Source organism: Antechinus flavipes, chromosome X, assembly GCF_016432865.1.
Source record: "Antechinus flavipes isolate AdamAnt ecotype Samford, QLD, Australia chromosome X, AdamAnt_v2, whole genome shotgun sequence".
Classification (NCBI taxonomy): domain Eukaryota; kingdom Metazoa; phylum Chordata; class Mammalia; order Dasyuromorphia; family Dasyuridae; genus Antechinus; species Antechinus flavipes.
In genome coordinates this window covers 31,446,686-31,471,005 of record NC_067404.1, presented here as the reverse complement: position 1 = coordinate 31,471,005, position 24,320 = coordinate 31,446,686, and the positions used below count along the sequence as shown (strand labels likewise).

The 24,320-nt window shown below is 39.7% G+C and overlaps 1 protein-coding gene across 1 annotated transcript in view; it reads left to right on the top strand.

Moving 5' to 3' along the window:
• COL4A5 (collagen type IV alpha 5 chain) overlaps positions 1 to 24,320 on the top strand; it is a 228,849-nt gene that overhangs the window by 32,542 nt on the left and 171,987 nt on the right. Inside the window, exon 2 of the mRNA XM_051969028.1 lies at positions 21,618 to 21,677. Coding sequence (XP_051824988.1) covers positions 21,618 to 21,677 — 60 coding nt within the window. The remainder of the gene's footprint in view (positions 1 to 21,617; positions 21,678 to 24,320) is intronic.

Genomic DNA, 24,320 nt, shown 5'->3' with positions numbered 1-24,320 from the left:
CTCAAATCCCATCTTCTCAAGGCTATTTTTGACTTCTCTCTCTCCCCCCACTTCCCTGCCCTCTGAGACAGCCTTCCATTTTCATGGTAGATAGTTGCTATGTACATATTTATTTGCATACCATTTCCCTCCACAGAATGTGAGTGCCTCGAGAAGCAGGGAGTGCCTTTTCGCCTTTCTTTGCCTCTCCATCGTCTCCTACGGTGTCCGGCCTACGTCAAGCAGTTCTTTGTTGACCGACCTACCTCAGATATGAAAAACTGAACTTAACATGCCCCTCAGCAGCGAAGCAGAGCCCATCCCATCTCAGATTCCCTTCTCACTCCCTCTCTCTCTGTTATGGCTCTTGGACTGGGCCAGGCTCTCCCTCCCTATCCCCTTCCTGATCCAATCAGCAGGTCTGCTTCATCCTTTTTTCCACCACGGTGTCACATGCAGATACATAGCCTCATTGCAAGGGAATGAAAAAAATGACTCTCTTTCTTGACTATCCCCTCCAATCCTCCTGAAGCTTCATGCCCTATCTCATTTATTTGGCTCATTTGCCCTCAAGGACAAAGAGATTTGTTCTTTCATTTCATTTGATTTCTTTAATTGAGTCTTTCACAAGACTGAGACCCTCCTTTGTATTTTATACTCATTTAATACTCAAATATTTTATCATTGGGTTTTTGATTTGTTTATTTGTTTGTTTGTTTTGCCAAATCTCCATAAAAAGTGACTTTACTTCTATAGGTAACTTCTATAGGCTCAGTATCTTCCTCCTGGGCTGCCCTGGTGTTTGTGCTGAGAATAACATCTGCTCTGCTTATTTCTGCTTCTCCTCCTCCTTCTTGATTTGTTTTGTAGTGCTTTTTGGAAAGCCCAATGGGCAGAGCCCACAGTAAAACAAGGAGGAAGAAGATAGATGGAGGAAGGCTGAGCCCCAAGGTTCAATGGGAGACACCAAGTGGGTGGTGGCCCCTGCCAGAGAGCTGGGCAAGAGCAACAATTTCTCTGTCTCCGGAATAGAATTCCAGTGAGTCCAGGAGTTTGGGCAAGGCGATTCCCATTGTATCTTGCAGCTCTCTTTTTGGTAGGATCAGACAATTGGACCAGATGTTAAGGAAGAGTCAACTGGAGGTTCCCATAGCCTGAAGATTCATGGCAGCAGTGAGAAGCTGGCACCATCTCCTGGAGAAAAGGAGTAACTGACTCATCAAGAATAAAAAGCTGGAGCCATTATGAGAAGGGGAGGAAGGCTGCCAAGGAGCAATCACAAATCACTTCCATGATCCTGCTCGAGAGCTGCTACCATCTCTTGACAGGTGGATCATAGACTTGAATCCAGAACGGATCTTAGAGGTCGCCTGGTCCAATCCCCTCATTTGACAAATAAGGAAACTGAGGCTCACAAAGTTGAATTGACATGCCTACAGTTACAACTTCCCAAGTGTCTGTCTTCAAATCCAATGCACCATCCACTGGGCCATGCAACTTCTCTATAAAAAATGTTCCAAATCGGTAATAATAAGAGGAATTCATAATAAAACAACTCTAGGCTTCCTCTTCATACTCCTTAGATTGGGGAAAAATCACAGAAGGAGACAAGAAGGAAGGAAACAAGAATGTATTAAGCACCAAGCACTAGGCTAAGCACTTTACAGTGATCCCATTTGACCCTCACAACAACCCCGTGTTATTAATATTCTCATTTTATATTTGAGAAAACAGGTAGACCGAAATTATGTGACTCGCATAGGGTCACAAAGTAAGTGTGAGGCTGGATGTGAACTCAGATTTGAACTCTAAGCCCTGTGTCCTATCTCCTCTGCTACCTGGGGACCTCAGAGAAAAGAAAACCTAAATGTTTAGGGTGTGACAGGGAGGTGGAGCACTGTCGGTACATCTCTGTGTTCCTAGGCAGTGTGGAGTGCAAAGATCTGAGTTTAAATCTTGTCTCAAACATTGATTAGCTGTGTAACCCTGAATCAGTCTGTGTCTCAGTTTCCTCTCCTGTAAAATAAGAGACTTGGACCCCATAGCTTCTTAAGTTCCCATCTATTTCTGAATTATAAGCCCTTTAACCATAGGCTTTTGATTTCTCTATATGTTTATTTATTTCCAGTGAGTAAAAACCTAGTTTCTCTTCTTTATTATCCTATCTTTTTCTATTGAAAAAAAAAGAAAAGAAAAACAAAACCCTTGTAACAAAAATGCAAAACAGATTCCTTCACTGGCCAAACAAAGGGGTCTCAGTCTCCACTTCTGTGTCAAGAAACGAGAAAGATGTTTCCTCATTAGTCTTTTGGTAGCGTGGCTTGTCATCAGCACACCGATCAGAGTTCTTGAGCCATCTTTGCCAGTCTGATGGGCGTGAAGAGAAATCTCAGAATTGTTTTGCTTTGAATTTCTCTTATTATTACAGATTTGGAGCATTTTTTAAAATATGGCAGCAGAATGGCCTAATGAATGAGGCCAGGAAGAGATGAGTTTGAATCCCACCTCAGTCACTTAGTCTTTATTTGCAGTGTTTTTGTTATTATAGAAATAGTTTTCCTGATGCGAAGTAAAATGAGTAGAACCAGGAGAAAATAGTACACAGTAACACAAATACTATAAGATGATCAGCTGTGAATGACTTAACTTTTCTCAGCAATCAGTGATTAAATCAATGATTTAAGACAATTCTGAAGGACTCAGATGAAAATTCTATCCTTCCTCAGACACGACTGATGGTGTCTGAAGACAGATGGAAGCTTACTTTAAAAAAAAATTGTTCTCCTTGTTCTGCTTACTTTACTCTGCATCCATTCATACAAACTTTCCCGGGTTTCTCGTGATTTATCTCTTTCATTATTTCTATGGTGCAACAATATCATATTCATGTGCCATAATTTGTTCAGCCATTCCCATGAGTATCCCCATAGCTTCCAGATCTTTGCCACCACAAAAAGCTTCTATGCAAAGTTTTGTAATATGGATTCCTTTCCTCTTTTTTGATCTTTTTGGGATATAGACTGAGTAGTGGATAGCTGGGTCAAAAGGTATGGCTTTTGATTTCAGTACAGGATTCTTCCTAGCAGAATCACTGTGAAATCCATCCAAAGACCGTTCCATCATTATCCCAAGGAACTTTCCCTGTTTTCTTACTTTGTTTCAATCTACCTCACTTCCTCTTTAGTGATGCGTTAAGAAACTAAGTTGTATTCCATTAATGGGTTTCAATATTTGACAGGGGAAAAGGAGGTTTCTCTAGTTGACCTTATTTTGGCAGGAAGAAAACAGACTTCTGCTTTCCTTCATATGGCCTTAGCACTGATGACCCCTGAACCTGTAAATGATTAATGGCAATCCTGGGTTTAATGGATTTGCTTCTGGAAAAACTTATGATAGACTTATTAAGTATTTTTGAAAACTTGAAAGCACATTCCTTTGAATCTAACTTGACTGTGAGGGAGCCTAATATGCCCTTGCCCTAGGGGAATATTAATTTTCATTTTTTATTAACAACAAAAGGAGCCATTCCATTTTCATTGTGATTTATTCATTTGTTTTTAATATCTGAGCTTTTGCAACATGCAGGAAGGGTCCAGGAAGAAAGCATGATTTCTGCCCTTAGACATTTCTCCTTGCATTTTTTTTTCTGAGAGACTAGCATATATTTTTGAAAAATGGGTTTGTGACTATAATGTTTGGAATCACAGAATCAGAGTTGATTCTTAACCTGGGGCCTGTGAGCTTTGTTTTTATTTTTTTTAGAGGCACATACTGAAAAACATTTTACTGATGTAATCCACAATAAGAAAAGTTTGGAGAGCACTACTCTAGAGAATTAATACTAAATGGTGGATGTGATGAGGAAACAAATTTTAGCTGCATCAAAGTTACAACTTTCTAACAATTGGCCAACTCAAGGAATGGTTTCTCCATTATTTGAAGTATTTGTACAGAGTTTAGGTCCTCATCTGTAAGAAAAGTTGTAGAATAGGTTCATGTTTCTTTTTTTCCAATTCATTATTTATTTATTTTTTAGCATTCTTTGTATTTTATGTTTTGTCTCCTTCCCTTCCCCCTTTCCCCCACCCATGGAGAAGGCAAATAATGCCATTAATGCAATAATGTATTAATCACACATGTAAAATCATGAAAAACATTTCTATATTTAGACACTTTTTAAAAGCAAGAAAAAGAAAGTGAAAGTTATATTTCAGTTGGTACTCATGGTTTATCAGTTCTCTCTCTCTTGAAGTGGAGAGTATTTTTCTTCATGGGTGCTCTGGAATTGTCTTGGATCATTGGGAGACTAGCCAAGTTTTTCACTGTCGATCATCATGACAACATTGCTGTTCCTGCACACAATGATCTGGTTTTTTTCTCACTTCATTTTGCATCAATTCATGTATTTTTGTCATGTTTTTCTGAATCTATTCCCCCTTGTCATTTCTTATAACATAATAGTATTCCATCACAATCATATGCTATAACTTGTTCTGCCATTCCTCAATTAATGAACATCCCTCAATTTCCAATTCTCTGCGAACACAAAAAGAGCTGCTAGAAATATGTGTCCTTTGTCTTTGTCTTTGTCTTTAATCTCCTTGGAATACAGACCTAATAATTGCTAGGTCAAAGAGCATACACGATTTTATAGCCCTTTGGGCATCATTCCAAATTGTTCTCCAGAATGAGTTGGACCAGTTCACTACTCCACCAGCACTTCAGTAGTGCACTTATTTTCCCTTATTCCCTCCAGCATTTGTCAATTCTGATAGATGTGAGATGGTACCTCAAAGTTGTCTCAACTTGCTTTTCTGTAATCAGTAATAACTTAGAACATTTTATGTAACTATGGATAGCTTCTGAAAACATCTTGTTTATATCCTTTGACCATTTGTCAATTTATCCTTTGGCCAATTATAAATACTATGATTTTTTTTGGTAAAATTGATCCAGTTCTATCTTCAGCATGTATTTGAGAATGGAGGCCTTTATCAGACAAACTTGTTATAAAAATATTTGATATTACTTCATTGTCTGTAAGACCTTTTAGCAAAATGTAGTTTCCCTGATTATCCCTTTTAGTTGGGATTGCTTTTGCTTTTATTTTGTTCGAGATCATTATTGCCAGTCTCTGCCATTTTTACTTTAGCTGAAGTATATTAGATTCTACTCCAGTCCTTCATTTTAACTCTGTATGTGTCTGTCTGTTTTAAAGGTACCTCTTGTAACTGACATATTGTTGAATTCTGGTTTCTAATCCATTCTGCTTTTGCTTCCATTTTTAGGGGAACTTATCCCATTGCCATTTATGATTACTGTGCTTTTCCCTGTATCTCACTATCTTCTGTTTCTTTCTCCTCTCTGTTTTTATCCGATTCCTCTTCAAAAGTCTCTTTTGCTTTAACCACTGCCTTCCTTAATCCACCTTCCCTTTATCATGCCCTTTCTCTTTTTCTCTTATCCCCTTCCCCTCCTATTTACCAAGCTCTCTTCTAATCCACACTGGGAAAGAATCTCCAATACATAGAACATAACTGCTAAGAAGTATCCAGCTTTTTATGGAAGCTATTCCATGAGGGAGAGCATACTCCCTCCAGAGGCAGCCCACTTGATTTGGGATAGCTCCATAGTTCCACTGGGAAGCTTTTCCTGAGACTCATCCTAAATTTGCTTCCTTGCAACTATAATCCAATGTTTTTAGTTCTCTTCCTTGTAGCCAGGCAGAAGAAGCATAATCAATTAGTGTGATATAGGGGGAAAGGGCTGGATTTGAAGTCAAAAAACCTAAATTGAAATCCCACCTGCCACAATAACCTTGTAACCGTGTGCTGGACCTCATTTTCCTCCTCTATAAAATGAGGGGTTTAGACTAGAAAGCCTCTGAGGGCCTTTCAAGCTCTTGATCTTGTTGATTCTGTTAGCCCTACTCCACATGACAGCACTTCAAATACTTGAATGAATACTTGAATGAGTCTTCTCATCTCCTGGCCAAACATCTCGAATTCCTTCAGCCAATCTTCCTATGCAAGATATTATAGAGTCCTAGTTCTATACCTAGGAGGGCCCTTGTCCAAGGTGACATGGAACATCCCAGCTCTAGAGCTTGAACCGTCCCAGACCATCTAGATCAAATGTTTCATTTTCCAGAGATGGAAACTGAGGTCCAGAGAGAGAAAGGGATTTGCCCAGGGTCACATACAGGATTCTAGATCTAGAGTTGGAAGGGTCCTCCCAGGCAATCTAGATCCATCCCTTCCTTTTACTGAGGTCCAGGGAGTGAAACTTTGTGGTCACCTACATAGCCAGTAGCAGAGATAGGTTTCATACTCTGGGCCTCTGACTCCAATTTCATTGTTCTTTCCCCTTTGTCATGCAGACCTCATGGTTCTCCCTCTCACCCTCTCTAATTTCTGGATGCTCTTCATAGAATGTGATGCTCAGAGCTGAAAGCAGTATTTCAGATGTAAAGTAGGGCACGCTACCATTTGGCTTCTGGAAGCCAGCCCTCTCTAACTGAAGCCCCAGCTTGCATTAATGCCAGATCATGCCATTGACTGTCAGTGAACTTGCGGTCCACTAACATCTCCATGTCTTTTTTTGAACTCTCTCACCATCCTTTTCATTCTTATACTAGTGAAATCAGTTTTTTGGGAATCTAAATGGAAGAGTTGACTTTTCTCCCTATTAAACCATATCTTCTTAAATTAGCCTGTTAAGAGCTTCTGGGATCCTATCATCCAGTGGATTAGCTTTGCCTTTTAGATTTGTGTCATCTATAAATTTGATAAGGATTCCTTCGATGCCTTTATGTGCAAATAATTGATAAAAATGTTACTTGACACAGGGCCAAGAACCGATTCCTCAGGATCCTTCCCCGCCACAGGAAAGAATCTTCCAAGTTGACATCAGTTTGTTTATTAATCCACATTGGTTTGGCCATTTGGCCAGCCTTGAACCTGCTTAATTATACACTCATCTTGGACACACAACTTGATATCTTTCATGGGAAAGCCACTCTATCGATTAACTATAGCTATAGCGCTCTCTGGTCTACCAGGTTAGGTAAGGTGGCAAGGTGTCAATAAAAGAAATAAGCTGAGTCTGGCACAAAGCCATGCCAGGCTTGTTAAATCACAGCTTTGTTTTTGAAATATTTTCTATTCTATTAATTATTCTTTAAAATAGAATTTTGTCAGAAACCAAAATCAAGTTCATTGGCTTATAGTTGGTATTCTCCATCCCTTTCAATTTTTGAAAATTGGGACATTTGTCCTTCTCTCCTCCTGCAGTACCTCTGCTGTTCTTTGCCATCCTTCAAAGATCCTGACAATAGCTCAGCAATCACACCTGCCAGTTCTCTCGGTACTCAAGGATTTAGTTCATCTGCCTGGATGACTTGCATTCGTCAAAAGCAGCTAGGTGCTCTCTCCCTATCTTCTTATTTATCTTGAGTACTAATACCCTATTCTCTCTATTTGTCTGTCCTTTCCAGTCCAAAGGTCATTCTCCTTGGCAGGAAAAAAACAGCGGCAGAATGAGAATCGACTAGCTCTGCCTTCTCTCTGTTGTCAGTTATTGTTCCATCTGCCCAGAGTAGGGAACTTATCCTTTCTTTGATCTTCCTTCTTTCTTCAGTATCACTTTAAAAAACAAAAACAAAGGCTCAAGTCCTTTTTTTGCTTTCCTTATCTTTCTTCACCTTAGCCACTGCTCTTACAGGGATGTACCACACTTTTATACCTGGACTCTTATTTTTCCTTGATTCCATAAACACACACACACACACACACACACACACACACACACACACACACACACACACCAGCTATTCCTTCTACATCATTGGGGTTAGAGGTGCAACACCCCCCTGATCTGGAAAACCCACATAAAAGTTTTTTGGCCTTCTCTGTGTACCAGAGAAGAAATCTTAATTTTTTTTCTTTTTCTTTTAATCCAATGAAAATTTGGATTAAGTATTTGGTCATAGGCTCTATAACATCTGCTGGCCATCGTGTGTCATCTGTGGCTTCTGCAAAATTCCCAAGAATTCTTATTTAATTTCTTCTGCTGCCCCATGCTATATCAAGACCACGATGGGGAAAGTCGCTATGTGGAAGGGATAACAGTAATAAGTTAGTCACTGAGATCACTATATATCTACATCAATCTTGTTAGATGGCTCCTATTTTTCCTCTCATCTGAATTATTTCTCTATCTGCAGATTTTCATTTATGAATGTTTGCTCATTCTTCCTGGAAGACTTTCCCTGAAGAATTTGAATGTATAGGATCCTGCTGTTCTCCCTCTGAACACTTTGAAATCGACTTTTTCAGAGCATAAAGTTGGTTTCTGACTCTTCCCAGCTTTCTTCATCTTTCCCATCACGAATTCTAAGATGGAGTAATCACTACTCCCTAAGGTTCTCATCACTTCTACTCCAGCAACCAGATTCTCCCTATTGGTGAGACCCAGATTGACTAGAATTCCCTTTGTTGGTTCCTCAGCCTTTGAAGGATGACATTATCATGAAGTCAATTCAAGAAATTATTAGTTGTTGGGCTTTTTGATGGAGCAAGAGCTATTATAGAAATCCAGATAATTGAAGCTCTTCCCTCCCCTTCCCAATCAGTACTATTATTATCTGCCTGGATTTGATTCCTTTTTCCTTTTCCCCATCCCAAATTCTTCATCTAGTTCTTTTTTTCCTGTCCAGATAATGAGTATAATGTAGCTGTTAGTCTTTCCTTTGATCTTCATCCAGGTGAAGTAATCTCATCCTTTGGTTCTTAGATTTTCTCACATGAATATTTCTTCTTAATACATAATTCCTTTTGTCCCCCCCTCCCCACTATTTTCCTATTCTGTCTCTTTTGAATAAATTGTACCCTTTCAGAGCTGTGTTCGGGTTATATGTCTTATCTCATGAAATCTCAGTGATAGCTATGAGATCAGATTTTTCCTTGAAGGCCTTCAGTTCATCTTGATTATTACTCATTCTCTAGATTTTTATAAACTGACTTTTTGTGATCGACAGATACCCTCCACCCACCAGATTTTTATCTCCTGTGAATTTCCGGGCATCTCTGTTGGCGTTATTGTATAGGCAGTTGACTCCCTTCCCCTTTCTGTTTGGGATTAAAGCATTTTTTATTAGATTCACAAGAATCAACATGATTACATTCCTGCCAGCCTTTGTCTGGCCTACTCCATCCTTGACCTTTCAGTATTCAAATATTTGAGTGGCCATGTGGCAGAGTGCTAGACTTAGAGTCAGAAAGACCTAGATTCAAATCGTGCCTCAGAAACATTAGTTTTGTGATCTCAAACAAGTCACTTCTCTCTCAGCTTCAGTTTCCTCAGTTGTAAAAAAAGAAATAATAATAGCACCTAACTTCTCCTAGGGTTGTTGTGAGGATCACGTAAGATAATATACTTGAAGTGTTTTATAGATCTTAAAGTGATCTGTGAATGTAAGTTACTATTATTGTTATTGTTGTTATATACTTAGACACTATTTATTTAACTCCACTTTCCAGAATTGACTTTCTCATCTGCACCTCTTGCCTTTAACGGGCTGTAACAACACAAACGCCAGCAAGTGCCCCAGATGCCTTCAGTTTCTTGCCTAAGACCCAGTGGTATCCAACAAATGGAAGGATATCTTATAATTCTGAAAAGTCTGTGATCCTAAAAGAAGAATCAGTTTGTGGCTGGGTGCATAGGATGCTGGATCTGGAGCTGGGAATCTGGTCTCAAACATTTACTAGTTGTATGACCTCAGTCAAGTCACTTCACCTCCGTTTACCTCAGTTTCCTCATCTGTATATAAAGAGGATAACAAAGCAACTATCCTAAAGGGTTGTTGTGAGAATCAAATGAGATAATAGTTATAAAAAGTGTTGAGCACAGTGCCCAGCACCTAGTAAGTGCTATCTAAATTTATTTATTTCCTTCCCTTGTCCCTTTTGCTTTGTTTCAACAAGTACGGTACCGAGCATGTATTGGGCACATAATACTTATTGATTTGAAAATTGGAATTTGACTCATTCTAATGAGAATACTTAGTAATCTCTTCTATTTATTATCAGCCTTGGAAATACAAGCATCTAAATTTGAGGACGCTTCCCTTTTTAACGTGGCTTTTTTCCTCTTGAATTTCCATTGTGGACCAAATTCCAGTTTGTGCTCATGCAGATTTGCTTTTTTAAATGCATTTTATTTTTCCCAATATTTTTGATCGCTTTTGTTTTTATTACCTATATTTCCTGATTTATACTTTCCCTCCCCTCCCATCCCTTGTTACTGAGAAACGTCTCTGGATAGTATTTTTAAAAGGATAAAAAAGAAGAAAGGAAAAGGCAGTTCAGTGAAACTAAACTATTACAGTCCCATACCTCTGCAGAGAAGTGGCAAAAAGGGCCAGTTCTCCAATCTTCTCTTTGGGGCCATTATAATCTGGGGAAGTCATTGTAATTTTGCTGCATTCAGCATGATTATTTTAGAGTAGCAACGGTGGTTCGGTTCATCTTCCGGCTTGAAAGTCAGAAGATGAACCGGGTCGGAATTTATACCACGATGACCTATTTTATGTCCGACCTCAAGTGACAGCCCTTTAATCTATTCCAGCTGCGCCTCGGTTGCCTCATCTGTAAAGTGGGGATGCCCTCGAGAAGTTACAATCCACAGAGCCTGTGGGGATGAGGCACTTTTTACTTCTCTAAGCTGGATGTTGTGTGATTGATTTCAAGCCTTCTCTTTTCCTTTTTTTAACTAAAAAATAAATGCAGTTTAAATTCCAGAACTGATGAAGTGAACAGCGTTTCTGTTCCCCTTCTTGCCTCTTGAAGGTATCAAATTTGAGTATTAGCGCTATCTATTTCACATGATTTACTTGGAGAGAAATCTCATTTCTGAAATCATTCATGTTTAAAAGTCTGTTTTTTTTTTAAAGTCATGTACATGTGTTCAAAAATACTGAGAGAAATGGATGCATATTTAGTAGTTTCCCTGTCGAGAGCATTGCAAACTCAACACATGCTAGCCAGGAGGGCTTGTAAACCTTTACATTTTGTTAATGTATTTGTGGGTTTCAATGACTCTAAAACATGTGGCAGTTGCTGGCTGAAATCGTTAGGGGGGAGAGCCCTGGACCCTCCATCTCATTTCTAGTCATAGGAAACGAGCCAAATTCTTTAGCCTATTTTGGCTTGCTGGGAAAATTCCAGTTTTAATAAAATCATGTGCCTGCTTATTTGGGTTAAATAACTATTATTAACATAATAGCTCCACACTTTATCTCGGTATCCCTTGTTTGGTCCCCTCTCTCTGGCCCGAAGCAGTTTTTTTTTCAGTAATTTGAATTGGAGACTCACTGAATACTGTGTGTTGTTCCTTCAGACCCGGTGCAAGAGTGCCTCACTTAACTATTCCAGTAATGTGTAGCCTCCGCATTCCTTTACGCAAATGGGATTTCAGTGAAGCGGATCGCACAGGAGTCACCAGAAGATAGCCTCCTGAACGGGCTGGGCCCACCGTGGGCTCCTTCCCCCTTCTCGAGTTTCTTCTTTGATAGCAGACCACCCAACAGAATTTTTCTGTAGGTCACAAAGCATGTGGGAATGAATGGTAATGAGCTGAAAAGCTGCCCTCGAATCTCACCAGGGAAGCAATTCAGAAGAGGTTTCTACATCACCACTTGCTTAATCCTAATTTCAGTTCAAAAAGCATCTCCATTTTAAATTAAATTTTATTTTTTCCATGAGCAAAAATTGATAGTTTCTCCCTCCCACTCTTCCTCTATTGGGGAAAAAAAAATAAAATCCCTGTGACAGACATGTAGGGTCAAGAGAAATAAATTCCTGTATTGGCCACGTCCAAAAAAAAAGTTGGTCTCCATCTAGATTGTCAGTTTCACCTTGGACCCTCTGGCTTTATGGTTGGTCATCGTGTTGGGCGGGGTTCTTGGGTCTTTCAGAGTTGTTTGTCTTTATAATGTTGTCTTACAGACCAGGCACTGTGATCTGAGGCACACAAAGATAGAAACATTTGGGATCCCTGCCTTCGAGGCGTTTTCATCCTTTTGGGGATGGAAGTGGGGAGAAATGATGTAGTGTATATAGCGAAGTGAACAGAAAGTGTGTCCAATAATAGAGCTAGGGAGCAGATTTGGGATTTTGTGATTAGAGAGATGAAAGAATTCCTGCCAAGGCAGAGAGTCATGGAATGGGGGGTATTGAGAAGGCATGTGCCACGCCTGGGGTCACACAGCCAAGATGTGTTGGACACAGAATGTGAACTAAGCTCACGTGACTTCTTATGCTGTATACATCTCTGCTCTGAAGGAAATTAAGGATCCCAGTCATAATGATGCTGATGATAATGATGAAGATGCTGCTGATCACTAACATTTAGATGTTGAGCTTTCAAAGATTTACAAAGCAGTATATATATATATATATATATATATACATATATATACATATATATAGACACACATCTATATAGAGAGAGAGATTGTATGTATATAAAATATACATATGTATGCATATATGTATATATGTATGACTTCCTCTTAACAACCCTTTAAGGAAGGTGCCATTATCATCCCCTTTTCACTAGTGGGGAAATTAGGATGAGGAATAAAGGAGGGAAGGGGGAACCGTGGCATTCCTGGTAGGGGTGACAGCTTGAGCAAAGGCTAGGAGACTGAAGATGGGCGCATCTAGTGCGCCAATTTTGAATGGAGAGTGTGACCGCAGTAATATGAAAAAAGACAGGGCTATTATTTGGGAGTCAGCCTGTGGAAGGCTTTAAAAGGTGGGCTGAAGAGTTTGTTTTTCTCCTAAGGAACCACCGAAGATGGAGAAATCTGAAGAGTAGCTCATAATGGACAGTTCCAGATTGGGAGTCTGAGGAACAGCTATTTACTATCTGTATGACCTTGGACAAGTTATTTACCTTTCTAGACCTCAGTTACAAGAGGATTGGATGAACTGACCTCTGAGGTCCCTTCCGTATGGATGAATTTAAAATCCTCTGATCTCTGAGGTCTCTTCTAATCTGAGATCATTGGAGCCTCTGATGGGGTGCCCTCTACATTATAGTTTTTGCTTCTGGCCTACTTCAGGAATAGAATTCTGATAGCTGGCTGGAAGATGACTTGGAGGAAACCAGGAAAGTAACTGGAAAGCTATTGAAATCATCTAGGATGAATGAAGGCCTGAGTGTGGATAGTGGCAGTGTGTGTGAGGAACAAGATGGGGACAGGTCCGAGAGGTGCAGCAATTCAATCCAACATACATTTTGGGCACTTACTGGGTTAAAGACGCACGGATAGAGAGGAATGGGGACCACCTGTGATATTTATGGCTAATAAGAATTCCCACTTGAGGAAATTCCCTCTACTAAGGCACTTAAGTAACTCCTGACTGGTTAAATAACTTACCCAGGGTCCCATAATCAGTTTGAGTCCTGTTCTTTCTAATATACATACATATATACATATATATGTGTGTGTATGTATGCATTTATGTGTGTGTGTGTAAGAACATATATGTATGTGTATATCCATTCATTATATTGCTTCTCCATGGGGATTGCTCCCTGCCCATACATTCTACTGGCCTAGGACATCATGGAGGTTGAAACAACACAACTTGATGTTTCAATGAGTGTGAATATACTATATAATGGGCTATGATACGATCTATCGGGATACTTATTTGTATTGTTTGTTCAGTATAGTATCACAACACGGGTAACTTGGTCAGTGTAATAATATAGGTAATAGGGTATAGAATCACAGGACTGCAGAATTTGAGGATTAGCGTGCCCTTAGCCACCATCTCCTCCAATATCTACATGAAGAGGATTGCCTGATGCAACATGCATGATGGTTGGCAATCCAGCTTCTAGTTGAAGAGCCTCAGTTAGGAGAAAGACAGCATCTCCCTAGGGAGCCCATTCCCCTTTTAGAAAGTTCTCATTGTTCAGCATTTCCCTTGCCCCTTCCATTATGTGGAGCTTAAATTTTACCCCTTGCTTTCTGTCACCTAAAGGATAAAGCTGCTCTCTTTTCTTATCCGTTAGCCTTTCAGCTACCCAAAGACAGATACCATGTCCTCCCCCCCTCAGTGTTCTCCTCTTCAGATAAAATATCCCTGAATCTTTTAATTGAAGGAAGATACCAAGTTATTAGGAACATCTTACCTCTCAAGCAGGATAGGCTAGAACTGATTCCTTTGTCATGTTTATTTAATATTATTCTTTATAATCGATTTTTAGAGTTTTCTTTCATTTTATATTGATTATATTTGCTCCTGTCCCCTTCCCCTTCCTCATCTCCCTTCTCAGAGATCCAGCTTTTATAATAAAAAAATTAAAAGAAAAAAGAATAGACACCCCCCCCCCAACAATACTGTTCAACACATGGAAAAAAATCTGTATCCTACTCTATTCGAAACAGAAGGGGGAGCTGTTCCCACATAGTTCTTGAGAGCCAAGCTTGTTCTTTTTAATTTCTCAGTACTGAGTTTTGATTGTTTTGTGGTGCACAATACTATTTTTAAAAGCCTCTGGAGAGGACTGACCTTTTCCTTAGGTAGGCAGAGGTGTAAAAGCATTTAGTTGATGAAAGGAACAGGAGAAGAAATCTAAATGATGGCCGGAGGATGTTAAGGATCCATTATATGATGACTTAAAGCTCTCTCGACCACTCAACTCAGCACCTGCTCTGTCATTTGACAATCCTCTGTCTGTGAGGGCATGTACCCAGCAACTCGGCCGTTTACGGAACACCTCTTGTATAGGAGGCATTGTGCTGGACCTGGGTGATGGACAAAAAAATGAAACCGTTTTTGCCCTTCCGTTTGCCGGGGCTCATCAGGGAGATGAGACATTCAGACACGAACGTGGGGATTTGCTGCTGGGAGGGGAAGAAAACTGCATTTTGATTATTTTAGTGAGGACCGAACTCTAATAGGTCGTCGCTGCCTCAGTCACGGCACGGCAGCCCACCCGCCACAAACCCTGTCTCCGTCCATCCAGAATGGCTGGAATTCACTTCCAACCCCTCATTGATCCCTGTTTGGCCGTAAAACATCAAGGGTGCTTAAAATATGCCTGTGCCATCATTGTCATCAGTTGATCCATTAAGATTGGCTCATTTGTCCCCGGACAATTTATTGCATGGAATCCTAGATTTAGATCTGGTAGAAGTCATTGGATTCAGGCCCCTTGTTTTACAGATGAAGAAACTGAGGCCAAAAGAGATACTGACTTGCCTATAGCAGTCACATTGATAGTAAGCATCTGAGGCAAGATCTGAACACCCATCCCAGAATTCTATGCTCTGAGCCACCCAGATCACAGCTTTCCTCAGTGTCCTGTGTTTGAGCAACAGTATTTATTAAACATCTACCTATATCCCATGTAATGGAGTAGGCACTAGGGCAGGAGTTTTTAATCAAACACCCTCTTATGGGGCCTATAGGTAAATATCAGGGGGGTTCATGAAAGTGGATGGAGAAAAATGCATATCTTTATTTTCACTAACCTTTGGTTTCTTTTGTGATCCTTTGTGTTTTATTTTATGAATTTAGAAACATCCTGAGAATGGGTCCATAGTCTTCGCTAGACTGCCAAAGGGAGGGTCCATGACATGTAAAAAGGTTTAAGAACTTCTAATCTAAAGAAGTAAATAAAAATGGAACAATCCCCTGTCCTCAAAGAGCTTACATTCTATAGTAGAAGACACATATATAACTTTAAAATAGATCTAAGATAATGAGGGTTGGGGAGGGGGGACATTGGAAGCTAGGACTTGCCTGATGTCACACGTTTGCAAAGTCGGAGGTGGGATTAGAGCCTTTGGGAGTCTCGAGTTGGTTCAGACCATCTAAAATGTTGGAGACTCAGCCATGTCTATTGATATAAATAAATTGTATGTCATGTAAAAGGAAACAGAATGGGGACTTCTGTTGGGCATGGATTGTTGCTTCAATTCTGTCTCTGTTCTCAACTTAATGCAACATTTGCTCCATAGGGATAGGGACTGATTCTTCAATTTCACTGAGATAGGAAGTCCCAGAGGAGGAAACTTCTTCTCCTAGTGCAAATTACCACTTTTTTGGGGGTGTGACTGCCTGGAGTCATTGCATGGTCAGAAGCAGGATTAAGGCCTTCTGGCCACTCCACTGCCTGGCACATAAGAAAGATTCAATGTGTGTTGATCACATTGAATTCACCTGTTTCATTGATCCTCCTTCCTTTTTTGGGGGGAAGAGTATTAATGGAAAAAAATAGCAGTCTTATAATTAATGTATTGATTTTTTTCTCACTTCTCTCCGATCCACTTTGTACCCTTTTGTTGCCCTTCACCATGACCTTCCTCTTGAGCATTTCATCCAATTAAATTTTGTGTTGTCTGGATGTTTTCCTGTCACTGTTCTACTGGGTCAAATAGCATTAGTGCTTTTGTTCTGTTGCTGATGCCCTTTGTCAAGTCTGACCCCCTCGCTCTTTAAGGAGAAATTGAGGCACTCTATATTCTTTGTGGCATTGGCTGACAAGGTGACATTATATGGCAGGTAGCTGGCTGATATAGCAAATAGAAGGCCTGTGCTTGGCATCAGGAAGATCGGAGTTTGACTCCTGTCTTAAACATTAGCTGTGTGATTCTGGGTTAGTCACTTAATCTGTAAAATGGATATATAATAACACCTATTTCACAGGTATATGTATATATATATATATGCAGTTATATATACATATATACATCATTGTATATATATACACATAATATGTGTATTATATGCATTATGTCACTATACAATATGTTATTTAATGTCCTTAAATAGAATATATTATATAATACACACATATATACATATAATATGTTTATTATGTGCTGTATCAATATATGATATACTATTTTATGTCCTTACATAGAATATATTATATAATACACACACACATATATATATAATATGTTTATTATATGTTATATCAATATATGATATATTATTTTATGTTCTTACATAGAATATATAATACACACACACACACACACACACACACACACACACATATATATATATATATTTGGTGTATGCAAAGACTTTTTTCTTATCAGTGGTCTTCCTGGAATTTTAGCCTAGTAGTGGAATCTCTGGGTCAAAGGCTATGGATATTTGCATAATTCCAAATTGCTTTCCAAAATGGTTATATTGATGCACAGTTCCCCCAATAATACATGTATGTGTATATATGTGTATGTGTGCATGTGTGTGTGTGCATATGTGTGTGTGTGTGTGTGTATGACTGTAACAATGTAAATGAATAGATCACTAAATCAAAATCAAACCTGCTCTAGTGATTGAAGAGCCTGACAGGCCTACAGAAATCCTATGAAACAGTGCAACAGAGAGGTGAGGAACTCTGCTGAGAAATGAGCTATATTGTCAGATCTGGTAGAGAATGTTGTAGAAGGGGACCCAGTATTGAGGGACTAGTTCTTCAGATGGCTGAAAGAAGCCATGAAAAGTGGAAAAGATCTCGGACAAAATGGATGCTGATATGGTGGTATTCGTTTATTTATTTGTTTCTTTATGGTTTTGGTGGGGGTGTTGAAAGGACTTCACTGCAGAGACAAAAGACATCAATAAAACATTTGTTGTTGTTGTTGTTTTTAATTAAACGAGAAGGCATGAGGGGAGGGATACACATTTAGAAGCCCAGTTCCAGTTCCCAGATTATAGCAGTGGAAAACAAAGAAAGAAAACAGGAGGAATCACTCCTCCCCTCCTTGCTCCCAACAGGCAGGATTCTCAGAGGATGCCTTTTCCTCATGGTCTTGATCCCAGCTCCACTTTTGCATCTGGGTCGCCGTTATTGGCTGGTGTCCGGTCGCCTTTCCCCCGGCCTCCTGAGGCCTGAGTAATAACTGCTGTAGCCACAGTCCTGATTTGCCTCCTAGAAAACCTCAGCAGTTCTAATTCAAGGGCAGCTGTGGCCCACAGAGGCCCGCCCAGCAATCAGTGGCTCTGGCTCCAAGGGCAGTCAGTGATCACTCCAGTCCCCTGCTTGGCAATCAGAAGGCCTTTCTCAAAGGCAACAGAAGGAAATGGCAGCAGCTGCTCTCGGGCACTAGTGTACAGATCGTGTGGCTTCTTCCTTTCTGGGGGGCTCTGGATAGTACAACTTCACTGTACTCCTGCCTGGGAGTAGCTGGGGCAATCTCCCTAGGACTTCTAGCTTCTAGGACGTTGGGATCCGCACAAAGATGAAAGGGCAATGCAGAAATAGCTAGTACCCATTTTTTCCAGAAATCTCTGATTTTTGATGTGTGCACAAGAGAATTTACTGCAGGAGAGCCTTTAAGGTAACATTTTGCTCTATCAAAGCCAACAGCCCAGCCCAGCGTATTCTCTATACTGTTCAGTCAATTGTGTAATTATAAAGATGTGGGCTGCTGTAGAATATCATTTGTAAAAGCTTGCTCATTCCTTCCTCAAGCCTTCATCAAGGATGTTGTATGTGTAGCTTTTTCTCATTAAAAGGGGAAAAATCTGTTGAGATGGGAAAATAGCCATATTCTCTTCGTTTGTTTTTCTGAGGGGGAGGTAGAGGGAGGAGTGTGGATAATAAGATCTGAATTTTTTTTTCAAGATCATTTCGACTTTTTGTGTCTTTCAAATATCTTAAGGATGGGTCACTCAAAATTGCGTGTCCCCCCTCAACACATTCTCTCTTATTATTCATTTCTCTATCCATTTGCCATTTTTGCCATCAATGACTTGTTTTAAAATCTTATCAATGTCTGTTTTTTTGCATTACCATAATTCCTCCCAGTATTCTTTCCCCTCCCTCTTCCAGGGAGCCATTCTGTAGAATAAAAAAGGAAAAATAATTGAGAAAAATCACTATAACTGATCAGTATATCCCAAAACTTGGAAAATATGTACAATGTATAACACGTGGACCTCGCACCTCTGCTGGGGATGGGGTGAGAATGAGGCCTCTTATCTCTTGAGTTATGCTTGTTTTTTGTAATTTTGCAATATTCATTTTTATTTGCGTGTGTGTGTGTGTGTGTGTGTGTGTGTGTGTGTGTGTGTGTTTGTTTCTTTGCATTTACATTGTGCTGGATAGAGCACTGTACCTGAAGTCAGAAAAATCTGAATTCAAATCTGGCCTCAGACACTTACTAGTGGCGTGACTCTGGGCAAGTCACTTCATTTTATTTGCCTCTATTTCCTCATCTGTAAAATGAGCTAAAGAATGAAATGGCAAACTACTCCAATATTTCTGTCAAGAAATCCCATGGGGGGAAATGATAAGTAGGATACTCTCATTTAAAAAAAAAAAAAAAACCAACAACAAAACAACCTGCAAAGTCCTCCATGAACTCAAAGTGAAATGTACTCTATACAAAGTAATAACAATGTTCCGGGATGACCAGCTGTAAATGACTTTGCTATTCTCAGCGGTACAATCATCCACAACTACTCTGAAGGACTCATGATGAAAAATCCTATCCATAGCCAGAGAAGGAATTGATTGTGTCTGAATACAGACTGAAACATATTCTCTCTCTCTCTCTCTCTCTCTCTCTCCCTCTTTCTCTCTCTCTCTCTCTCTCTCCCTCTCTCTCCCTCTCTCTCCCTCTCTCTCCCCCTTTCTCCCCCCTTAATTTTTCTCGAGTGTTTCTTTTCATTAGGGTGGGAGATCTATTTTCCTTTTCAATTTGACTTTTATGGGAATATTTTGCATAACTTCATATGTGGTTCCTTACTTGTGGATGGGGACAAGGGAGAGAACCTAGAACTCAAAAATTTTAAAACAAATATAAATATATATATGTTTTGAATGTAACTGGGGAAAATATTAAATAAATAAAATTAATTTTAAAAAAGAAATCCCAAGGGTCACATGGAGTTGGACACACACACACACACACACACACACACACACACACACACACACATATATATATATATATATATGCTTACTCCACTTTGCAACAGTTCATATAGATCTTTCCATGTTTCTCTGTATTCATGTGCATAATTTCTTATATCATAATAATATTCCTTTACATTCACATTTAGATTTACATTCATTCAGTTTGTTCAGCCATTCCCTAATTGATGGACGCCTACTTTGTTTCTAATTCTTTATTATTCAAAAAATAGTGCTACAAATATTTGGTATAATATGCAAAGACTTTTTTCTTATCAGTGGCTTTCTTGGAGTTTTAGCCTAGTAGTGAAATCTCCAGGTCAAAGGCCATGGATATTTTAGTCACTCTATTTGCATAATTCCAAATTGCTTTCCAAAATGGTTATACCTATGCACAGTTCCACCAACGAGGCACCAGTGTGCCTATCTTTCTGTATTTGGACATCTTAGTGATGACTTGCTTAAAAAAGGTCATTTTGGAGTTTTTAGTTTTTATTTTTATACCATCATCATCATCATCGCATTTAGATAGCATCGTAAAGCACTTTACATATATCATCTCATTTTATCCTCACAGCAACTTTGGTAGGTAGGTGTAATTATGATCCCCATTTTATAAACTGGGAGATTGAGGCCGAGAAAGATTTTAATGACTTGCTTAAGGTGGCCCAACTAGTAGAATCCAAGGTAGAATTTGAACTCAGATCTTCCTAATGCTGTGTAGAATTTAATCCACTGTGCTGCCAAGTTCATTTTTTATTTCTCTTTCTAGCTTTGTACTAATTTTGTTTTTTTGCTCTAACAATTTAATGATCTGACTCTGCACAGACAGCTGATTCTGGAATGATTCCTATGCCAGTAATGAATCTTTTCCTGTTGATTAAAATATAATTAGTTTCATTTGGGGGGGGGTGATATTTGTTACCAGAAGGTCTTGATTCTTTCTCAAAGAGAGTATTCATGCTGTTGGGATTTGAGGCATCTATGTCATCTCTAAGTTACTGTTTTGTTTCATTTCTTATTCCTGATGCATATTCTTCAACATATTTTCCTCCAACTTTCCCCATGCTCACCTTTGCATTGAAATCACCCATTATCAGCATACATGTTGATTTAAGTTTGAGCGTGTTTTTGATTTCTTTATAGAATTCAACTTCCTTTTCATTTTCAACAACAGATGTTGGTGCATAAGTTGCAATTATTTTCATGGTGGTTGTTTTGCGAATACTTACCATGAAGTAATGCAATGCAGGCTGACCAAAACGTCTTGTGAATTGAAGTTTCTGGGTCCCTCTGGATATATAATAAACCTCCTTTATTTGCCTCTCCCCGGAGAACCTGTGAGCTACCTGTCCATTTTGTTCCAATTTTCTTTTGTCTTCCGGCTTCGTTTATAGCGAGAACGGCATGATTGATGAGAATCCCTCTCATGGGTAATATGTCCAAGTGTTGGCCATTGGACAAGGAGATCACATTTAGAGTACCGGTGACCAAATTAATATTTAGCAGTGGTCTACAGACTGAATCTTAGCACCCCCATTCCCTTTTCTTACCACTCTTCCTTGTGTCCCCAATGATATAAACACCATAAGCTTGAGAACCTTATTGTGTGTATGCTGTATGTACAAAAATGACTCGGGATTGAAAATAACCCATCTTTCTTTCTTTTTTTAAAGGCTTGTCACGGGTGTTCATCTGGACCCAAATGTGACTGCAGTAGCGTAAAAGGAGAGAAGGTAAGCCCCCAAAAGGGTCTCGGTAACTTGTTCAGGATGTCTATCAAGACATCTGTTGATGTAGTACTTTTCTTTATTCTTTTTTCTTTTCTTTTCTTGCTTTTATTTCTTCCCTTCCATTATATCTAGTTCTAGTCACCTGGCAGAAACACTTTCCCTTTAAACAAGTATGAGCCTCCCCATCCAGGGACATACAGATCTTTTGCAGAGACATTTATTCCTGAACTTTACTTGAACGTGGCCATAAACGTGACCATGGTGAGGGTAGGGTGGGAAAGCGGCCAAAGCACACGAACGGACCTAACATATGGAATCCTAGCTTCTCAGGTCATCATGTGGGCTAAGATGCAACTGCATTTTGTATTGGTGGCTTTGTAATGGTACTTGCTCAGTTTCATAAGGCAGGAAGTACAGATTTTCTTATGGCTAGTATTTGTGCCTCTTTGCTTTCTCTTTGGTTATCAGGCCAAGGTTGGTAATTTCATTAGTGTGAGTAAACTCTGTATATTGGGCTGGGCGGATGCCTCTCGGGGGACGATGCTATTAATATACTGGACTCCCTCTGTATCCTAAAGTTTTCTGATTTCCCTGTGGCCAGGCTGAGCCATCCTAAGAGTTCTAGATATTGATCAGAATTGGTAACTCCATCTGTATTCCTTATAGGTCTGTCTGGACTTTTCCCCCTTCCTTCATTCCATCCAGCTATAAAAAGTGTTTAGCAACAGAAGTTAATAAATTTCCACTCTTCTAACTTGGGATTCTTATCTCTCAAGAGGACCACATTTTCAGCGGGATAATTGACCCTCGCTTACTACAGCCTTGACCTTGGATGTGACGTCTTCTCCCTGGGCCTCAGTTTCCTTCTCTGTAAAATGAAGAGTTTGGACTGGATGGCTTCTAGTTTGTTTTTGGCTCTAGACCTAGAATCCTGTGTGTGATATAGCAAGGCTTCTTAAACTTTTTCCATTTGCTTTTGTCCGAGAGATTTTTACATGACCCCTGGGTGTCTTGGTAGATAAAAATAAGTATATAAACATTTACTGATAATAAATCATCATTTCACAACCTCCACATTCAGTTACAAGACCCCATATGAGGACACACACCACAGTTTAAGAAGCTGGGTGATATAGGAGAAGTCATGTAGCCTTTCTGGTCTCAGTTCCCTATTTTGTAAAATAAATGAGTGGTTTGGACAAGATGACCCTACTAGTTCTAGATCTCAAATCCTATGGTCCATCCTTATTGCCAGATGAATTAGTCTGGTTCTAAATGTTAGGAAACAGAAGCTGTCACATCTACCTTTATAGCATTTTAAATATTATTAGGGCAGCTAGGTGATGCCACAGCCGATAGAGTGCTGGGCCTGGAGTCAGGAAGACATGTATACAAATCCAGCCTTGGACACTTATTAACTGTGTGACCCTGGGCAAGTCACTTAATCTTATCTTCCTCAGTTTCCCCAATTGCAAAATTGGGATAATAACATCATCCACCTCACAAGGTTGCTGTGAGGATCAAATGAAATAATTATTGTAAACTGATTAGCACAGTGTCTGGCACATGGTAAGCACTATATAAATGTTAGCTATTGTTGCTGTTTTTATATATATTATTATTATTATTGTTGTTGTTGTTGTTGTTGTTGTTGTTATAGCATACAACCCTCTATGGGATAGTAGTTCCAAGGCAGATATGCATTCGCTATCAATGAGTCAAGTAAATAAACATTTATTAGGCAATTACTTAATAGCAAGGCACTGTACTGAGTACTAGGGATACAAATACAAGTAGAAAGCTAGTCCCTGCCCTCAAGAAGCTTACATTCTAATGAGGGGAGGCACTGAAGAAAAGGAATTTGAAATGGGGGAGAGGAAAAGTGCTGATTTAGGGAAGTGGTAAAGTCCAGAAATCCTGCAGTAGAGCCTGGAGAGGATTGTGGCCTGGGCTGGCCCTGGCATTTGCCTCAAAATAGTCCTTGAGGCCTATCTTGGCCTGGTTCTGTGAAATGAAGCTTCCCCTAGAGTTCCTGCTTTGTGAATTGACCCTCTCCAGACTGTAGATCAGGGGTGGAGAATGTCCGGCCTGTGGGCCATATAAGGCCATGAAGTCATTTGTCTGACCCCGCCCAAGGCAACTTCAGGGGATGGCAACCCCCCCACTGCTGGAATTCTTTATGTTGATCATTTTATAGATGGCTCATGAATGATGTCATTGGCAGTTAAAAGGTTCCCTGTCCCTCCTTTAGATTGATTCAGAGTGGCTTGAGATATGGGCTAGGGTCCCTGTATTTTGGGGGGATGTAGAGAAAATAAACTAGAGCCTTCTGCGATTGTGCCAGTGGTCAGTGAACCAATCCCAAGTACCTGGGAGCACCAATCATGAGTAGGCCGGATAACGAATTCCAATTCCTAGGGATTTGGCGAGTTTCCTCAGACCTGGATCCTATATTCAGCAATTCACAAGTGATTCTTGCCATTTGTCCATACCAGGGCTTCTTAGCCTTGGCACAATGAACTTATTTTTAAAATGTGCTGCTGACCGTAGTTCAAAATAATTTGCTTTCTTTGTAATCTGTATTTTTTTTTATTCATTTAAAACATGATTCTGAGAACAAGCTTCACTAGACTGCCAAAGTGGCCC